Raw genomic sequence first — 20,859 nt, forward strand, 5'->3', positions numbered from 1 at the left:
ATTCAAGAGCCATAAACTACTTCGAGTGACAGTGACGTTGCAGTAGTGAGTAGTGAATGCCTCTCCACTGCACTTTGCCTAATAAATTTATTTTAAACTAATACATACCAAGAGATATGGTACGTTATTGATTTATGAACAATAATAACTGATTACTACGGTATATAATTAAGGACTTTGGTGTCGCAAGTGCCCTATTGGGTCATTTTGCGGCACCATATTTGTTCGTGATTTTTTTTTCTCTTTGTTTTTTTAGTACGGGTACTGTAACGAATGTAATGGAAATTAGCCAAACATTTTTTTTAGTTCCGATAGCATAACAAATCTCATTGAAACCGACCAAATTACGGAGACTCGTCGCCTCAATGCCCGTGACTTACAATGTTCGGATTTTACTAACACACAAGTTTACCGACCGACCCCCCCCCCAAATTGCGATTGGTCCACCTCAAGTTATACACACACACACACATATAGCTCCGGTACCGTAACGCACGTAATCAAAACCGACCGAATTCGTGTTGAGCTACCGCCTCAATGCCGGGGACCGACAACACTTGGGTTTTACCATTGTCCGGGTTTGCTGACCAAATATGTATCGTATTAAATATTTTGTTATTTATATATTATTTGATGAATAATATTTTTTTGGTTTAAATGCTCAAATTTTACCAATGATGTGTATACCGTAACGAGTACCGATACATGGATTTCAACGCCGGTAAAACAAAACAACTAGTTTATAATAAATCTTAATACTATAATCGAGTATTACAAGACAATTTCATACCATTAGCCAAATTAGCTGTATGTTAGTTGCCGCGTTGTTTCCAAAACTTAGGCCCCAAGTTGGTTGTGGTTTTCAACTTTAGTAATTTACGTATCATGGAATTCTCTTTTGATTTTTTATTCTTTTATTTTTTTTATTTGACAGAAATACATCGGGTATGTTTGGCAAAAAACTTTTAAGAGTTTCAAGCTTTTAAGTAAAAACTCATACTCAATAAAAAGCTTTGTTTAATTGAAAAAGCTTCAGGCTTTAAGTTTAGAGAAAAAACTTCATATTTGAACGCTACTAACTAGCGTTTAAGAAAAAGCTAGAAGCTTTACATTTGAATTTACAAGTTTGATACTTGAACTTTCATCAACTTTTGTTAATTTATATAATAGTTACATATTTTACCCTTATTCAAAACTAACTACCCCCGTGACTCTTTAAAAGACCATAACTTTTTCACATGTTAATATTTTTTTTAAACAAATTACATCATAAAAAAGAACATTTTATTCTCTTTAATTTGAATATGATATTGCTATACTTTTTTAACATTAAAATATTAGTATACTACGTGATTACCGGTTATGATTGGCAACAAGTCGAGTCAGAGCTCAGGTCATGTGTAAGACCAAAGTAGCGTCGAAATGAGTCGATACAAAAAAGGTTAATTTAGTTCGGTTCGTGTCAGTACGGTTTTGAGTCGAAAGGGGCCAGGTCAGAACATGCTTCAGATTAAAACGGTGCGAAGTCGGAAAGGGTTTCAGATCAAAATATGTTGGTTTAAAAAATTATCTATTTGAAATTACTGTATATTTCAGCTTTGTTTCTTGATTTTTACCATCGGTTACACACCTACTGCCATTACACGATGTACACGTCTGCATTCGGGTTATGTGTGCACTATTATCAAGTGAATCACGTACCGACACTGATTATGCGGTTGCTGTCAGGTTGCACGCGCCCTCCGTCGCACCGCGCGGGCACCCAATTAGTATTATTAAAAGCTCCAGCTACTCTGCTAAACACCTAAATATATCTAAAAAGCTACAGCTTTCAGCTTCCAGCCACCAGCTAGTTTTACCAAACATACATATACATCGTCTTTTTAGGGTATGTTTGGCAAGGAGCTTTTAGGCGTTTCAAGCTTCAAGCTTTTAAGAAAAAACTCATACTTAATTAAAAGCCTTATTTGTTTGAAGAAGCTTGAAGCTTTTAGGTCATGAGAAAAAGCTTAAAGCTTGAAACTCAACTAGTAACGTTTAGAAAAAACTACAAGCTTTAGTATTTTAATTACTTAATATTATTTCCATTTTGGTCATTTTATATATTTTATTAAAAGCTCCAGCTATTTTACCAAACATCTAAATATATCTAAAAAGTTACACCTACTAGCCACCAGCTTAAAGCCACTAGCCACCAGCTTCCAGCTACACCTACCAGCTATTTTAGCCAAACATACCCTTAACAAAACATAAACCTTAAATTGTTATTTTTACCTTTTCTTTTGGAGAAAATGCATCGTCTTTTGTCATTCTAGTAGCTAGCTTATTTAGTATTAACTTATATAATAAACAAGTTTTCAACATGCATTAACCCGCGTCTCTTGTTCTACACGTTACCTGGTTCCCTTCCTTTCCTCCCACGCTTTCTTCATATCCATTATATTATCAGCCTACAACCTTAAACTCTTACTTTAACTCATCTCAATACAATGGCAGAACACAACAACAAATGGCACTTACTAAGAACCTTAAAAACCGTCATAAACAAGGTCACTTTCTTCGTAAACTCCAATGTAAACCAGTGGCAGCCTGTCTCCGCCTACACTCGTGGCAATCATAGGCGGCTAAGCTTCGGCGAACGATTAGGGTTGACCGCAATCGTGTCGTCCTCAGATGACGATGAAGATAATGATAATTCGGAGTTTTGTGACTCGGGTTCTTCTTCTCGAGGGTTGAAGAAGACTAAAAGCTTTCATGTACAAAGAACTACGAGTTTTCCTGAAGAAGATGATGTTGATAAGAGAGCAGAGATGTTTATCAAGAATTTTTATCGACAGTTACGATATGAAAGACAAGTTTCGTTACAACTTAGGTATAAGAGAGACACTAGTTTTGGATCATCTGATTCTAATTCGTGTTCGCCGTGAAGAATAAATACGAAAACAGCTTAATTGAAGAGATGTTATCTACTAGAAATGTATTAGAAATTCTTATTAATATTGTTGTTCCATGAACTTCAAGTCTTCTTGCTTCTAGTATAGTCATAGCTCATGCACTTAGAAAACCTTGATTTTCTGTACCTAATATACATCATATAAGTAATTCTTAATTATTTATACCATATTAAATATTAATGCATATGTTAAGACTAATTAAGAGCTTTCGGTGGCCCCTTAATGAGAATGGTAGCTGTCGGTGACGGTCCGTGAAGAAAAGGCCTATTAGGTCATAAGAAGTCATTTTAACGTTAATGATAGTGTGTCATGATGAAAGATGCACTAATGAGTCATTAATGGTCTTTGTTATGTGTTTGGATTGTTATACAAGGTTACACAAAATCATATTTGGTAATAGCAAATCATTTTTTGTGTTGATGGCATGTGTGATGTGTATGATGATAAGTATAAAATGAGTTTTTTTTTTATTTTTTTATTTATATGTACGTTGTTTTAGGTTGCACAAAGATACATTATTCCATAATAAGTCAAAAGTCATGTTGATGTCTATGACCTATGTATGATGATTAGTACAAACCCATATAAATATCTTTTTGTACTATACATTACGTTTTCAAATCTTTCAAATAAGGGAAAAAAAACAACAAAACTTCTGTACTACACTACATTATAGATACTTTGTGATGTGACAATGATAAGGTAATGAGTGTATTACATTATTTTAAATTCTTATTGGAGACACCCATATACCCCTCAATACGTCTCGTATAAAGCTATACGGGAGGTTATACGGGGCCCAATATGCCTCGTATAGCCCTCGTATAGCTCTATACGGACGTATTGGTGGGTGTTTCTAGCAAAAGTGAAGTGTCTCTAGAAAACCCCTTATTTTAACAACATGATGACAAGTATGATATTATTTCCTATATAGTAAGATTCGAATTTCGTGTTGAGATGAACTACGACTTTTGGGTTGTAGGAAATGATCACAACATGTGGAACACGAATAAACTATACTAACATGGTTTTATTGTTTCACTATTTAGGGCTCTTGAGCTTTCTTGATTATCATATCATAAACCTCCTAATGCTCTAGAGCTTTTTTGATTATCATAATTCATGGACCTCCTAACTAACCAGGTATAATTTTCATATGACGGAGTTCTGTATATTTATTGTTTCTGGAATTTTTTTAGAAATGGTGTATATATGAGATTCCTAATCACTTGGGGGGGGGGGGGGGGTTGATTTTTAGTCACAAATAAGGTAGTAGTTTTTAATAGTGACGAATAAGAAATTTGGTATAGATGTATAAGAGAATGTAAGATGGTTGTCAGGTGAGAGAATCTTATTTGTATTTGATAGTGACGAATAAGGTTAATTTCTTTTGATAGTGACGAGTAAGGTTAATTTCGTTTAATAGTGACGAGCAAGAGTGAGGTCATGTGACTAGGTATCATTAGCACTTAGTATTGGCGAATAACCTTAATATCTCTTGATATTGACGAGTAAGAGGCTAGGCTCTGCTTGTATTCTACTACAGATTGTTTATATTTCATAAAATATTTTAAAAATTTATTTTTTAATATTGTTATACAAAAGTAGAAATATTAGAAGATAATGTTAAGTTCTTACGCATATATTCTTTTTTGTAAATAAAAATTAATATATCTTGTAGTTGCTTTGATTTTGGATTGACAAAAATCACATATAATCATTTCTAAGTTAAAAAATATTATTGGATGTATGTGTTATATTAACGAAATTTATTATAATTATATGCGATATATTTAAAAGTTCTTAGCCTAAAAACATGGGACAAGCCCTTCCTCAGTTCCTTGTCCCTAAGAGTTTCGCACACGAGTATAAATGTATACCAAATTACCAACCATACTAGCGTCTTTTGGATGAAAGAGATATATAATGAAATATAAACAACATTAAAAAATAAATTTCTATTTGGTTGGTATAACAGTATTGTTAACCCCTCGAGATATATACTTAACATTATCTTCTGATATAAATATTAAAAATAAAATTTTAAAATATTTTATGAGATATAAACAATATGTAGAATACAAGCCCTAGCCTCTTACTCACCAATATCAAGAGATGTTAAGGTTATTCGCCGATACTAAGTACTAATGATACCTAGTCAAATGACCTCACTCTTACTCGTTACTATCAAACGAAATTAACCTTACTCGCCACTATCAAAAGAAATTAACCTTATTCGCCATTATCAAATACAAATAAGATTCTCTCACCTGACAACCCTTTTACATTCTCTTACACACTTGTACCAAATTTCTTATTCGCCACTATTAAAAACTACTACCCTATTTGTGATTAAAAATCAAAGTCTCCCCCCCCCCCACCCCACCCCCAAGTGATTAGGAAAGTCATATATACCTAGTTTATAAAAAAAAATCCAGTTTCTGAATCGAGTTTCTGAGTAAAATATGTCAGTTTTGACTTTTACACAAAGTTTACTGCCATGGCAGTTTTGGCAATTTCAAAATGTTGAGAATACATGTTGATTTTTTTTTTAGGTATACAAGAAATACAGGTTAATTGATTGTGTACACATGGATATACATTTGACAGTTTGACTATGTTTGACTTTTAAAAGTCAAAACGTACACAAAAAAGTTTGAATGTACTATAAAGTCATCACTTAATTTTCGGTTTGATTACTTTTGCTCGTGAACAAAATAAGGGGGCTACATTGGCGTTCAAGAACAATAATGGTAAATGTTGGTATTCAAGATTTTTTTTACAAGAATGGGAAACGAATTTCCAATTAATCATCCAATTAATCATCGAGTTACAGATTTGATAGTTAATAATATAATATTAATTTACTAAATTATTAAAGCCAATATTTATAGACCTAGACAATGACCAACTACTTACACAAACCCTTTATTCGTACAATTTGCATAACACAATATTTAATAAAGTATATAAGGGCATTTTTATCTATGTATACATGTACAACAAGCTATGGTACTAACCTAGTTGAGAACCTAAACTGTGCATTCGGCAGGAAACCCTCGCGGGAACCTCTTATTATCGGTGCAATAGTTGTAGATCATATGGTTCTTCTGAACCCATCTTATTTTTTCCTTACGAGTCATATTCGAGTGTGATTTGACACTAGGTTTAACTTTAAAATTACGGTACGAAGCCACGAAAGGGGCATGGGTCCAATCGGTCTTGACTAGCCCGCCTCTCGTTGCCCACTCGTCCGCACTCCACAAGCTTGAATATAGCCTCATCGGTTGGTTTTTCGGAAAAGGAACACCAATTGCTTCTCGGTTCTTAAATTCTCTTATTGGTGTATTGTCTACAAGAAAACTAGTGAAAAATAATGCAAGGAGATTAGAAGACGTAACAAAAGCCACCAATCCAAGCTTATCAAAAGTGGCAAACTGTTACTTTTTAAAAACCACAAGCACTAACGGCTTAATTAACGCTATCTACACAAACGGAAAATCTTTTGTAAGGAGTGTTAAAAATTTGAATGCGCTTACACTATTGTTCGGGGAGTCCAATGGATGGAGTAAGTGTGGAAATTCGAAGTAGGGTCGAACCACATTTGAAATTGTTGCTCTCTTTCGCCTTTGCCTTGGGTGTAAACATTGGTGTGAAGCGTGTATGGGTCGCCGGTCAAATTACCTAGGAACTCGAAATCTATCTCGTCATGGTTTATACCTTGTGATGACAACTGTTTTTCACATTAAACACCAAATTAGTTAATATACAATGAACTTCATACATTTATTATCTAAACCAACAATCTGCATTTTAAGCGTTAATGTTAATGGCACAAAACTAAGGGAATGGGTGATCATGTATTGAATCATACAGACAAAGAAAGGAAAAAAGAAAAAGAAAGAAAGAAGAAAGACAAATAAAACCATAATTAATTAAAAAAATTTTAAACATCAAAATTTCAATTAAACAAAAGTAAATTTATTTTTGGTTCTATAATACAATTGGGGAGTCCATGCCATCTCCAAGAACCCCTTAAAATTTTGATACATGTGACGAGTAAAAAACGGGCCTCTAAAATCGCGTTCTCAATTATGTAACAGATAATTTTACAAGTTTACCAATAAGATTGCCTTTCAAAAACCCAAAACAAATAAATAATAATATAATGTTACTAAAATAACATATAAAATGAAGATTTTTTATATAAAAAAAGAATACTAATTGTGGGAATCAAACCCATAACCTTTTGTATTAATTTTGTATGCTTTTGGGTTAAAAACAAAATTATATATAAAATATAAATATTACAATTATGGGCCTCTCGGAAGAGTTGCCCTCATCGCCCTCCCCTTAGGCCGGGTCTGGGGTGAGTCCTTTCTAATGTGGTGTCGTGGTTGGAAGCATGAATTTTTCAATAGAGAACCAGATACAATCCTCACAGACAACACTTTCGAGATGACATAGGAAGACCAAAATCTTTGTAAACTCCGGTTTGATCATGAGGGTTTTACCACAGTAGGCCTTTGAGCGAGTGGGTTTTCCCGGAGCTGGAGATAACTTGGAGGAGCTTAAGCTCTCCGTACAGCGGGGTTGGGCTAGCTGATAGCAGCCTTTTGCCACTGAATCACCCCGTATGGAATACCTAGACAATTCTCTGTTCATTGACCCTTAAAAAATACAAACGGTGAAAACGATATATGAAATGACAACCTTAGAATATTTTAAAATGCATTATACATTTTGTATTTTGTATTAAAAACATGTATTTTAAAAAAATATGTAATTTCAAACGTTAGAAAGAGGAAATATGTAAAAAAAACCTATATTTTACCCTAACTATACTAAATGTGTCTTTTGTCTAGACTTGAATCAACAATCTCTCATCCAAAAGTAAAGTGCCTTTATCAAGTGTGCTATCTCACACTAGCTATGAAACAATATATGAAATGACAACCTTTATATCTAAAAACCTATACGAATCGAGAACGATATATATTTATGCAGCCAAAAACATAAACTTGAAATAAACTACAACATTTTATGTGACCAAAAACATAACCTTTAGATATTCGAAGTTAAACTTACATAATATGCCGTGACAGTTCCAGCCGAGTTCCCTGGCACGAGCTTAAGTTCCATGTCAATTCTCCCAAACAGATATTCCTTCTTCGACTGAAAACCCGAGCCAGAGACTCGGTCTAGAGAGAGTGTAAGCATGTCGCCGGTGCCCGCGATCTTACCACGGCCACCGCCCCAAGTTATGTCAAATTCATTGTAGAAGTTTGTAGCACCGGTTGTGTAAGCAACTAGCAAGAAGCTAATAGAGAATATAATAAGAGAAGTTGTGTAGCTTGAGTACAAAGAAGACAACATCTTGTAACTTGATTGTTGGCTTCATATGTGAGGTGTGTTTGTGTATATAGACTCACCGTTTGAGGACTAGATGTTGAAGCTTATCATTAAAATATTTTTATTATTTTAAATCAGGTGTCATTACCAGTGCGTTATGACGGGGAAGTTAAACGTAAAAAAAGACGATAAAATGTTGAATGTGCACTGGCATTGTGGCATGCTAACTCACGTGTTACGACACGTTAAAACTTGAAATAACAAAATTTTGACCAAAACGTAAAACAATGATGTGAAAAATGATGACCTAGTCGTAAAAGTAAAAACTCACGTAAAAAAATGTGAGAAAAATAACTTAAAAACTTTATTGTTTGTCTATTCATAAATATCTAGTATATTGTATGTGCTCCTTTGTTTAAAACAAAATTAAATCGATATGTAGATAAAAATAAACAATGAATGAATATTATTAATTTTTAATACAATATAAATTGTTATCAACAAATGAGTATTATTAATATTCATTTGTATTTGAGAAAGTATTTGGAGTTGGTCGAATACTTTTCTTATTTAACATAAAAGTTTTCCATTTAAATTCCTCTAAACTGTGTGATGAATTGCACCCTTGACGTTATATTTGTGGGAAAGAAACACAACACCACTAGACCAATAGGTCATGGATCGTTGTAGAATACAATGAAAATAAAATTTACATTCTAATGCCTATAATATAATTAGCTAAAAGCCTAACTTTTTTAGAATAACCATCTTGTTAATTACTAGTTTATAAAAGTATAAAAAAGGTTATATCATTCTGTGTTTACTATAAGTTTTACATGCTAAAGACCTAAGGTAATATTAATCCCTAAATAATTAAACAATTAAACTAGGATTCAGTGCTACATTATCCAGTTGATTAACTTTTTAAAACTATTATATGAATATATGAAAGTCTCGGATAACGATCATAATAAAATTTTAAATTAAATGACCTAAAGATACAACAATATTACACATAGCAAAGGTGATAGATATGAACAAAGGAATGAATGTTTTTGTTGGTTGTATATGATATTTGTTTGGTGGTATGTGATATTCTGTTCAGGAGGAGGCTGGCAGATGGATGAGGATCCCTTTGAGTGTCATTAAAACCTCATTTGATTGTTCAACAGTGGCGGCCACCTCTTTTCAATGCATCTTTATATCCTTTGAATTGTTGTGTGCAATTAAGCTATGAGGTATTGCCACGTGGAGAGAAGAGTGGGCTTATGTGGCATGAAGAGGGACATGGAGGTGTTTTATAAGACTAGTCTCTATGGTGGGGCATCGAAGCCCTCCACAATGTCATGTCAGCATTACGTTACCACTAGGGGCTTCGATGCCTTTCTTCATAATGTACGGTTATGGTTTAAAGTTCCTTTGGGAGTCCCATTATATATATATAAATACATATGTATGTGTGTATATATGAGAGAGAGAAGACGCCAATTGTTGCTTCGGCCTCCCCCCCCCCCCCCCCGCGGGGATGTATGTGTGTATGTGTATATATGAGAGAGAGAGAGAAGACGCCAATTGTTGCTTCGGCCTCCCCCCCCCCCCCCCCGCTCCCCGCGGTGGTGTTTCGGTGCCCACTACGCCCCAAGGCTGTCCTAAAGGGCGCCCATAGCAACCAGTCTAAAGGGTACTAAAATTCTCTCTTTCAAGACTTAAACCCGACCTCCTAAATAAAGGAAATCCTTAGAAAAAACCTTCATTATTACCCCCACCAAAATGATATGGCGGGGTTGTAAAGATTCATTGAAACACTAAAAAGTTAAAAAACAGAAAAAATTTTTGATTGGGCAAAATCAAGATGTCTGAGGTGCGATAAGCGCCTAGGCGCCGATTAGTCGACCGCCAAGGCCGATTATGGCAACAATGATTATACATAGGAACTAGGGTTTTACCCACGCATTGCGCCGGGGCACACGGGTAAACCAAGACGGTGGTAAAACCCAAGTGTTGTCAGTCCCAAATGTTATTCAGTAACGACACAAGTCCGGCCGGTTTTGGTTGCGTGCGTTATTGTACCGGAACAAAACAAAAAAATAAGATAAAAAATCATAAAAACTGAGGTAGATCAATGGGGTAGTGTCGATCGGTAAAACCCGACCGTTGTCAATTCCGGGCATTGAATCTACGCAAATTCAGTTGACTTTTGTCATGTTTGTTACAGTACCAGAACTAAAAAAATTATCTTTCGCTCGGTTCTATTTGTTACGGCAGTTGAACTAAAACAAAGCGCGTTGAGTTTGCGCGAATTCGGTCGATTTTCGTCATGTTTGTTGCGATACCGGGACTAAAACAAAAAAAATGGTATTCGGTCAGTTTTTGTACAGTTCATTACGAACCATAACTAAAACAAAAACAAAATTAAAAACAAAGCGTTGCTCCAATAAGGTGTCGTTAAGTGACCTAACAAAAAACTTACTGAAGAGGTAGGTCCCAGCAGAGCCCAGTTGGACCCGCAAGACTCACCTTGAAAAGAGACGTTTGTTCAGAAACCAACTGGATCCGCAGGATCCACCATGCTCAGAGACGTGACGTCCTTACGCGCAGTACGCAAGCTGTTCCCGCAGGAAATGCCTCCCAATGGTGAAGTACTCTGCCTGTTCCCGCAGTTGCGGATACAAGCCATCAGGGAAGGCCACCCGCGCAGCAAGGCTACACGCACAAGGCATTTAGCTCTCAATAATTCAGTTGTCACCTGAAGGAATGAGCAAAGCCGGGAACAATCCCGCACAAAGGTGGGAGGGGGAATACTCCCGCCCAAATAAGTCAGTCCGTACGATACGGGAAGATCTTTTGTACTGTACCTGACGAGGTATGGGCAAAAGATCTGACCAAAGATACGACAGCTCATTGACAACAGTATGGCGAGCAGCATGCTCTTGTACTGTATGTCACTATTAGCCGCTGCCTACTCACCAACTCCTGTCATACCACGTGCATAGCCGGCAGTTGGTGGAAAAGGAATAGTACACAGCAGGCCTGGTCACTGTCAGCCGCTGCCTACCCACCAACTACCAGCATGGCACGTGCGTAGGCCACAGTTGGTAGAACAGGAATACTATTCAGCCGGCTAAACCTTCTTGGAAACCTACCTTCGGCTATAAATACCCCAAATGGTATGATCTTATCATCATATACTATCTCGTATTACATATTATACCTGATATCTGCTCTAGCAATCTCTTAATATACATTTATATTCAAGAGCAATCTAGTCTGATTCTCACGCCGGAGGGTGGTCACAAGGAGGAACCCCCCCCCCCTTCTCAGTGACGAGCTCACGGTGTCTGTTTTGCAGGTTATCAGAAGAACCATCTTTGCCTGGTCTAACCCCTCGTGGGAAACATCTATCCAACCCCCAGGTTATCTGTAATCTGCCCGGGGTCGATTAGTGTTTCTTCATTGGCGTCATCCGTGCATAAAAGCTAGAACTTCATTTCTTTTCAGTTTTTTCAAACTTCTGGAAAGATGGTTAAAGAAACTCCGGTAACCACAACCCCACCTACTGGGAGGAATACCGGCGACTACACAGTTTTTACGAACACTACCCCGGTTACCCAAGCCGGGGCAAGTGCAGTAAATTTTACGAACACTACCCCAGTTACCCAAGCTGGGGCAAGTGCAGTAAACAACCATCCCCTGGGATTCAATAATTCCCAGGCGGAAAGACAACAGACGAGACTCCCCCGCCAAACACTTGAACAAGTTAAAGCGTGGGCGGAGGCACGTCAGAAGGAATTCCAAGCTGAGTTGGACGAACGCTTGCGTTCCGTCCAACAGGCTGACGAATTTGGAGAGTACTGGGACAATGATTCGGAGGAATCCGATAGTGACGCAAACCCTCGTCATAGGGCGAAAGGGAAGCGTAAGGAAACGGACTCCCAACCGAGAAGGCATTTTGAAGAAACCTTCAAACCAACAAACACAGGTGGAAATCCACGTGACTTCTCGAAAACATTTACACCAACTGCTGCAAAGGCGGGAACGTCCAAATTTGCAAGGGACATTGCGGAAGCAATCGTCCCGAAAAGTGCCAAACAGATGTCCAACATCGGCACTTACGATGGTATATCTGATCCAGACGATCATTTGAACTGGTTCATAGCGGGGGCAACCGTCAGTAGTTGGACGGAACCTACGTGGTGTTACATGTTCCAAATGACGCTTGTTGGGGCAGCTATAGCGTGGTTCGATCGTCTACCGGTCAACCACATCTACGACTGGGCAGACTTCCAACAGAAGTTTAGCCAACACTTCAGCCAACAAAGAAAGTATACCGAAGAGCAATGGACAATCCTCAAATGCATTCGAGAGGAAGATGAATCTTTGCCAAACTTCATCACTTGCTTCAACTCAAAGAAGCTAAGTCTGGGTAATATCAGCGAAGATCTTGTTCGCGCTGCTTTCATCCAGGGCGCGAACGACCCAGAGCTCATCCGCACCTTAACGGGTAAAGATGGCATGCCATCCACATGGGATGCCATCATGACAGCAGCAAAACGCTTTGCGGAAACGGAGAAGCAACTGGGTAAAGATCTCCCCCAGAGCACAAACCTCTACACCCAGAAAACAAGAGAAGACAACGTCCTTACCGCCCGACTAAACAAAAAGCGGAAGCTAGGCATTTGGCAGTCAAGGGTAAACTTTGACACCTCGTCCGGCTTGCAACATCGGTTAGGCGGAAGGGATAACGTACAGTCAAACCAGAACTCCAGATGGACGCCACTCACCAAAAGCATCACCGAGATATTCGCCACTGAGGAGCTCCCATGGCCAAAGGCTCCAATAATCCGACATCGTCACAATGCTGATCGGAGCAAATACTGTGACTTTCACAGGACAAAAGGCCACAACACTGAAGAATGCATAGACGTAAAGGACATGGTCGAAGCATTTGTCAGAGATGGGACGCTCGCGCACCTCGTGGCGCAATGAACGCTGAGCAAGCTGATGCGTGTAGAACCCCAGTTGGGGAAAACACGAATAAAATTGCAGCTTCAATGTTGGAGACTACATACTGCGCAAACAACGAGATCCCGAACCAGGTGCATATCGGCTCGATGGTACTCCCATCCCAACAACATGGAAGGGAGCTCAATTACACAGTTTGCATGTAGATCAATTCCAAATTTGTAAAGAAAAGGCCCAGAGCCACTTCTAATGGAAATGATTCTCCTTAGAACATCGACGCTGATGATTTTACATTTATACTTTATGAACTTTCAACACTGACGCCGGTTTTCACCGCATAATTACGTGGAAAGTCGTTGCGTGGGGAAGGCGGCAAAACCCGCATAAACCCAAAAAACGGCAAACCTTCACGCAGGTCAGTTAAAGGTAAAGTTCAGTCATCCCACTAAATGAAAGTGCCGGTCTATCCGCATGAATCATGATAGAGGAAACTGAACACTAACCTATTAACAACCGCGCGTCGAACGGTTAATTTATTTAACACGGATATGCCGGTTTTCACCGCATAATTACGTGGAAAGTCGTTGCGTGGGGAAGGCGGCAAAACCCGCATAAACCCAAAAAACGGCAAACCTTCACGCAGGTCAGTCATAGGTAAACTTTGGTCATCCAACTAAATGAAAGTGCCGGTCCTAACCGCACAAATCATGAGAGGAAACCGAACCTATTGACAACCGCGCGTCGAATGGTTAACTTATTCAAAATACAGAGAATTTCAAAGGATGAGGAAAACCTCCACGCAGGTTAGATGTAGGTAAAGTTTAGCCATCCCACTAAGTGCAAGTGACGGTCCTAACCGCACAATCACGAAAGAGGAAGCAAAACTTCAACCTATTATCTACCACGTTCAAAGGTTAACTTATCCTAAACACTTAGAAATTTCTAAAAAGATGAGGAAAACCTCCACGCAGGTCAGATATAGGTAAAGTTTAGCCATCCTACTAAGTGCAAGTGACGGTCCTACCCGCACAATCACGAAAGAGGAAGCAAAACTTCAACCTATTATCTACCACGTTCAAAGGTTAACTTATTCTAAACACTAGGAAAATTGCTAATTTAAACTAAAGTATGCAAGTCAAATAACGTTTATAAAGCAAGTAATCCAGTGAAAATAGCGGTCTTACCCGCACAAAGATTTATATTTCATAATATTCATTACAAGAATGGCCGGGTAACTACCCGCCTACAAGAATATAAATCTATACAAGCTAAACCTATCCTAGCAGTGGGAAGGGATCTTCAGGATCAAGCTTCAGGACCACTTCCACTTGGACCCGCACCATCAGTAGAGCGTGGCGGTTCAAGGAAAGCTTTAAGGATAGCTAGCCCATCATCAGCAGCGGCAACTTCGTTTACCTTCTCCACCACCGGATGCGGGAAGGCGGCATACTGATTCACTGCTTGGTCGTATACAGCTTCAGTATCTACATCAAATAAAGGGAAGTTGGAAGGCGGGATGCCTTTCTCAACGAACCCTAGACCAAGCAGGAAGCCGGCCTTTTCCCCATCCTCATGAGAAGCATTGAGGGCTGCGCTCATAGCATCGTCATAAGACGTCTCCGTGAAGACCCGATGCACAACCTACAAAAAGAAAAAAAAATACAAGTATCAAAACCTTTTCTATTTACAAAGAAAAGCGTAAAGAAATGAAAAGCTTACCTGAGACAACGCTTCTCGAAGAAGCCATTCCTTGGCAACCAGAGCTTCTTGGAGGGCGGCTTGTGCTTGGTTACAGGCGCGTTCGGCTTCACTTTTATTGAGGTTGGCAAGCAACACTTCCTTTGCAGCAGCCTCTTCAACGCCCTTTAGCTTCCGCTCAGTGTGGTCAAGCACGCCCCTCTGGTCCAGGATCTCTTGGAGCTTCTTCGCGTCCTCCATCGCCAAGGCATCATGAGCCTGTTGGAGCGCCTTTAATTTAGCTTTAAGTTCCTCATTCTCGAGGCGTAGAGGCTCAACAACAGCTTCAGCCTTGGTGGCCCTTTCAGTTGCGTTCCTAGCAGTTTCCTTAGCCTGCCGAAGCTGTTCGTTAACAGCTTGGGCAGCCTTGGAACGGGCCTCGAGACGGGCCTGAACTTCAACTTCAAGGGCCTTGAACGCCTTCTCTTTCTCCGCAGCAGCCGCGGAGAGCCTCCTATTCTCCTCCCAGACAGCCCGCGCCTGAGCTACTTCTTTAATGCGAGCTGCTTTTAACTTGTCGTTTTCACGACAAAGCAGCTCGACGCGCGGCTGCATCCGGGCCAGGAGAACCCGAAGCTCATTGGTTAGCCTACCCTCCTGGTAGCTAGCCATGGCTTCCCCCAACGCACCACTGGGAGCTGCGTGACGAGCCCACTCCACGCACTCCACAGGTGTGCGAAGGGTTGTTCCTCGGCGGATGTTCCATCGTGGAACATACACTTCATTGGAATCTGACACTGCAAAAAACAAAAAGCAGTTAGGAAAAGATGATATAAAAAAAAAATAGGCCAAAAGAACCCTACGCACCTGTAGGGTCAATAACAGGCCGATAGCCGCCAAACCCATCACCTGAACCCAAGGGAAATCCGTCCAAGAGGTCAGGTACATGGGAAGGAGGCAGAGGTTGGCGAGAAGCCCCATGCATACCTGAAGGATCGGCCGTCGTTGCCGATGACGGAGGAGGCATGGTAAAAGCCGCCGCGGTCGCCGCTGCGGAATCCGCAGCAAAAGTAACCGCCGGCTCAGTGAAAGATGCGGTAAAAATGGCACTGACAGCCGGCGGTGATGTCATCACAGCTGGAACAGTTGGCTCAATGGAATGAGCAACTGAACCAGCGGAAGCAGGCGCAGCCGCCTGGGTCGTCGCCTCAGGTAGGCTGACCAAGCCTACCGTCATGGGCGGGGGGGGTACTTCTCCCCGCTCCACCCTGGAATGCGTCAACATCCACGCCTGCACAAAGAAGATAAGTATTAATGATGGAAAGCTATGAAGTTAAAAATAAAGTTTGTACTTACGGGTTTTCTTGAGCCTAAAAGTGCGGACAGGCGGGGATGAACCCGATGGAGCCGGCCTCTTCACGCCGCTCTCCGTTGTCATCCTGGGCTCTCCGGAGGTGACAGTCGTCGCAGCCTCCGGAGCAGTGGTCTTATCACCACCGGGGTTCCCCGCCACCTCCTCGCTCTCGGCCTCTGAATCAGACCGAGGCACCCGATCGGCAGTGGAGGCCACCTTCTCCTTCCCCTTCCCGCCGGCAGCCTTCTTCTTCTGCACCAACGGAGGACCATCTGCGGATTCCTCATCAGAACATGCCGGCCTCTTCACGCCGCTCTCCGTTGTCATCCTGGGCTCTCCGGAGGTGACAGTCGTCGCAGCCTCCGGAGCAGTGGTCTTATCACCACCGGGGTTCCCCGCCACCTCCTCGCTCTCGGCCTCTGAATCAGACCGAGGCACCCGATCGGCAGTGGAGGCCACCTTCTCCTTCCCCTTCCCGCCGGCAGCCTTCTTCTTCTGCACCAACGGAGGACCATCTGCGGATTCCTCATCAGAACATAAGATTAGAGGAATTCCAGCAGAGGTTTCAGCATTGAGGGGTCGAGGGTTGAATAACGCCTTACCTGGCCGCCTGGCGCTCAGGATCTCGTGGCCTGACGGGTAGACCTCCACGAACCGATCCGCCGTCTGTTCAAGGATGGGCAACTCGTTCTCATCTAGAGCGCGAGTACCCATCCGAGCGGGACTGTCAGCCTCCCGCGGGTACAGGAGCGACTGCAAGTCGTTCCCCTCTGAAATAAACAGGAAAGAAGTTAGAAGAGATTCTAAATCAACAAAAAGAAACAGAGCATACCGTAAGGAACAGAGTTCAAACCGTATTCGAGGACGATCGGGATCTTTTGCGCCTCCGCATCCTTCCACACCCGGCTCATCCCGAGCATCACCATCCCGGACTCCGCAAACCGGTAAACCGGAGATTGGACTCGGGAAATCTTTGAAAACCATTCCGCCTCCTGGTAGTTGGAGGCGTGAAGGCTGGGGAGAGCTTGCCCATTCTTAAATTTCATGGCAAGGGGGATGGCGCGAGCGGAGATATAGAAGAACTCCCGCTTCCACGAACGAAGACTGCGCTCGGTTGCGCAAATCTTCAAACCCTTGATCCGGGTTATCAGAGTATACCACCCTGGATGCACCTCCAAGAGTAGAAGGTCATCAGGCGGTCGACAAAGGGCTCAATGCCCAGAATCCGGCACACCCACTCGAAGTGGCGAATCTTCGCGATCGCCATCGGGTGCACCTCGGTCAGGTGTACACCGTGCCTCTCTAGGACACGGTACAGAAACTTTGTCAAAGGGAACCTAAGATTCCCATAGACAAAGAATGCAGCATATACCCCGATCTTGCCTCTGGGGGCATCATACACCGTCTGATGGGGTTCAGGAAACTCAGGCTCGAGAGACTCGAGCATGAACTTCCTGACGTTGTACTGATATAGATCGACAGGCAGAGCACACTGGCACTCGCCAGCAGTACTCTTGTCATCGGCGTACACCCCAGCCTCCTGGGCTGTAGCTTCGAGATCGTGAGAAGACATCTTGCAGATGAAAGAAGAAAACGATTTCAAGAGAATGCTCGACTGAAAAGGTGAGTATTCGCCGGAAATCGTTTTGAAGATGAAAAGTGAAAGTGTGGATTACAAAGAACCCTCTCCCCCTTTATATACTAATCGCAATTAATGCGATGAATTTAATGCGGAAGAGAGAGAAATCGAAGGTGCAATGAAACTATGACACGTGGCAAAAAGCAAGCTGGCAACAGCTGTTGAAAGGACGCGTACCATTAATTTCGCGGCCACGCGCCCGAAAAATCGCGCCCACGCGCCTGAAAAAGCGTCTGGAATGACCATGTACTGTCACGTCACCATAACTTCCTGCACGTCCTGACACAGTCAGAAGAAACCGTCGCACGACGTTTCAGCAGTTTGGACTGTTCTTATCCTTTCACCAACTCTTCGAATTTCAAAAAAAATTCAAAAAGATTCAAAAGTAAGCGGGAAAATACTCCTTACCTTGGCAACCAAGTAACTGTAAGACAGGTGCGGGTACAGTGTTAAGGCAAAACCCTTCACATACTTAGCACCTGCAGGGAATTGAAGCCAAGAATACCTCGGCAACCAAGTAACTATAAGACGGGTGCGGGTACAGTGTAAAGGCAAAACCCTTCACATACTTAGCACCCGCAGGGAATTGACGCCAGGAATACCTTGGAAGTAAAGTAACCGTAAGACGAGTGCAGGTACAGTGTTAAGGCAAAACCCTTCACATACCTAGCGCCCCGCAGGGAATTGAAACCAAGAAGGATCTTCTGGGCAATGCTTGCGGAAACGGGAATAACATCCCCGCATAGCGGGAACGTCGAGAACTACATTGTTTGAAGCTCCAAGATGGAATTGGTGGTTTTAACATAATTGATCACTATGTTCAAAACTACCAAAACCTCATGGAGAATCCACACAAGTGGGACTCAACGCTCCTGACTTGCGAGGAGGTTACAGACCTACCCGCATCATACCCAAAGATCAAGCAGGAAAGTCGGGAATTTCTGCAAGTGACATAAGGACTTCCGCGGGAAGAATCCCCATGGAAAACCTTAAAACTAAACCCTTTTCAAAACCCTTTGCTTAAGTCCAAAAGTTCACCTCACTTTATTAAACATTCATGAGAAGAACATTGGACTGGGGGGACTTGAAGAGGTAGGTCCCAGCAGAGCCCAGTTGGACCCGCAAGACTCACCTTGAAAAGAGACGTCTGCGCAGAAACCAACTGGATCCGCAGGACCCACCATGCTCAGAGACGTGACGTCCTTACGCGCAGTACGCAAGCTGTTCCCGCAGGAAATGCCTCCCAATGGTGAAGTACTCTGCGTGTTCCCGCAGTTGCGGATACAAGCCATCAGGGAAGGCCACCCGTGCAGCAAGGCTACACGCACAAGGCACTTAGCTCTCAATAATTCAGTTGTCACCTGAAGGAATGAGCAAAGCCGGGAACAATCCCGCACAAAGGCGGGAGGGGGAATACTCCCGCCCAAATAAGCCAGTCCGTACGATACGGGAAGATCTTTTGTACTGTACCTGACGAGGTATGGGCAAAAGATCTGACCAAAGATACGACAGCTCATTGACAACAGTATGGCGAGCAACATGCTCTTGTACTGTATGTCACTATTAGCCGCTGCCTACTCACCAACTCCTGTCATACCACGTGCATAGCCGGCAGTTGGTGGAAAAGGAATAGTACACAGCAGGCCTGGTCACTGTCAGCCGCTGCCTACCCACCAACTACCAGCATGGCACGTGCGTAGGCCACAGTTGGTAGAACAGGAATACTATTCAGCCGGCTACACCTTCTTGGAAACCTACCTTCGGTTATAAATACCCCAAATGGTATGATCTTATCATCATATACTATCTCGTATTACATATTATACCTGATATCTGCTCTAGCAATCTCTTAATATACATTTATATTCAAGAGCAATCTAGTCTGATTCTTCACGCCGGAGGGTGGTCACAAGGAGGAACCCCCCCCCCCCCTTCTCAGTGACGAGCTCACGGTGTCTGTTTTGCAGGTTATCAGAAGAACCATCTTTGCCGGGTCTAACCCCTCGTGGGAAACATCTATCCAACCCCCAGGTTATCCGTAATCTGCCCGGGGTCGATTAGTGTTTCTTCACTTACTAATTACTAATTTATCTATATAAATTAGTACATATTTTATAAATTATATTTTATAAATATACCACATAAATAGATACTTATTGATTATATTAATATATAAAATATACTAAGGCTAAATAGTACCGAAGTATATGAACCTTATTATACCACCTCAGTATTTAAATATCGATATTATACCTTAAAACAATTAAGGGTGGCCCACTAAACTAAAATGAAGTTGACAAAATAAGTCTACATATTAACCACCAAGAATTGAACCCGGGTTGAGAAGAGATATGATATAGAATCAAACCTATAATTAGGGATGAGCAAAAATCGGTACGGTATCGATTGGTAATGGTACCGATTGGTAACGGTATCGAACCGGTACCGGTACCGAAATCGGTACCGATTTGGTACCGTCGGTACCGAATCGGTACCAAGGTTTTGAGTTTTCGGGACTGGTACGGTACGGTACTGGTATTTCCCGAATTTTACCTTAAATACCGATACCAAGATTTGGCGATTTTCGGGATCGGTATTTTCGGTACCGGTACGGTACCGAGCTCATCCCTACCTATAATAACCATCCTTTCATACCTTCATTTATGTCTGTTTCGGAATGCTATCTTTATATACTAAAAAAAAAACTTTATCAAAAGCAAGTTTGTGACACCAATTTTCTACTTTACTATACTATACATAGATAAAGATAATGCCTTGAAATAAGATTGAATAAGCTTTAGCTTTATTCATATTGGAACTATGATTAATGGTGAAGGTATCTACCTATACTAATAAAAGAAAATAATTCTGGACACATGACATTTTGAGGTTAATTCTCACTATCAAATTCCCGTCCAAAT

General features: G+C 41.3%; 2 protein-coding genes across 2 annotated transcripts; one reads left to right on the plus strand and one right to left on the minus strand.

Annotated features, from left to right (window-relative positions):
- The first annotated feature begins 2,489 nt into the window (after positions 1-2,489).
- On the plus strand, positions 2,490-2,927 carry LOC143532629 (uncharacterized). Its single transcript, XM_077027630.1, has one exon. The coding sequence runs from the start codon at positions 2,490-2,492 to the stop codon at positions 2,925-2,927; it is 438 nt and encodes a 145-aa protein (XP_076883745.1).
- A 3,045-nt stretch (positions 2,928-5,972) lies between these two features.
- On the minus strand, positions 5,973-8,330 carry LOC143532615 (xyloglucan endotransglucosylase protein 1-like). Its single transcript, XM_077027620.1, has 3 exons — positions 8,043-8,330; positions 6,494-6,687; positions 5,973-6,317 (listed from the first exon to the last, which is right to left on the minus strand). The coding sequence occupies exons 1-3, from the start codon at positions 8,328-8,330 to the stop codon at positions 5,987-5,989; spliced, it is 813 nt and encodes a 270-aa protein (XP_076883735.1). The 3' UTR covers positions 5,973-5,986.
- Positions 8,331-20,859: the final 12,529 nt, after the last annotated feature.

Source organism: Bidens hawaiensis, unplaced genomic scaffold, assembly GCF_021521415.1.
Source record: "Bidens hawaiensis isolate Kalapana, Puna unplaced genomic scaffold, B.hawaiensis_p1.1 tig00009513_1, whole genome shotgun sequence".
Taxonomy (NCBI): domain Eukaryota; kingdom Viridiplantae; phylum Streptophyta; class Magnoliopsida; order Asterales; family Asteraceae; genus Bidens; species Bidens hawaiensis.

Excerpts from the sequence above, each read along its gene's own strand:
- LOC143532629 (XM_077027630.1), top strand. The coding sequence starts at position 2,490 with ATGGCAGAACACAACAACAAATGGCACTTACTAAGAACCTTAAAAACC.
- LOC143532615 (XM_077027620.1), bottom strand. The coding sequence starts at position 8,330 with ATGTTGTCTTCTTTGTACTCAAGCTACACAACTTCTCTTATTATATTC. Across the intron at positions 6,688-8,042 it reads GAACTGTCACGGCATATTAT|TTGTCATCACAAGGTATAAA; the intron begins GTAAGTTTAACT and ends TGTGAAAAACAG. Across the intron at positions 6,318-6,493 it reads TGGACTCCCCGAACAATAGT|TTTTCTTGTAGACAATACAC; the intron begins GTAAGCGCATTC and ends ATTTTTCACTAG.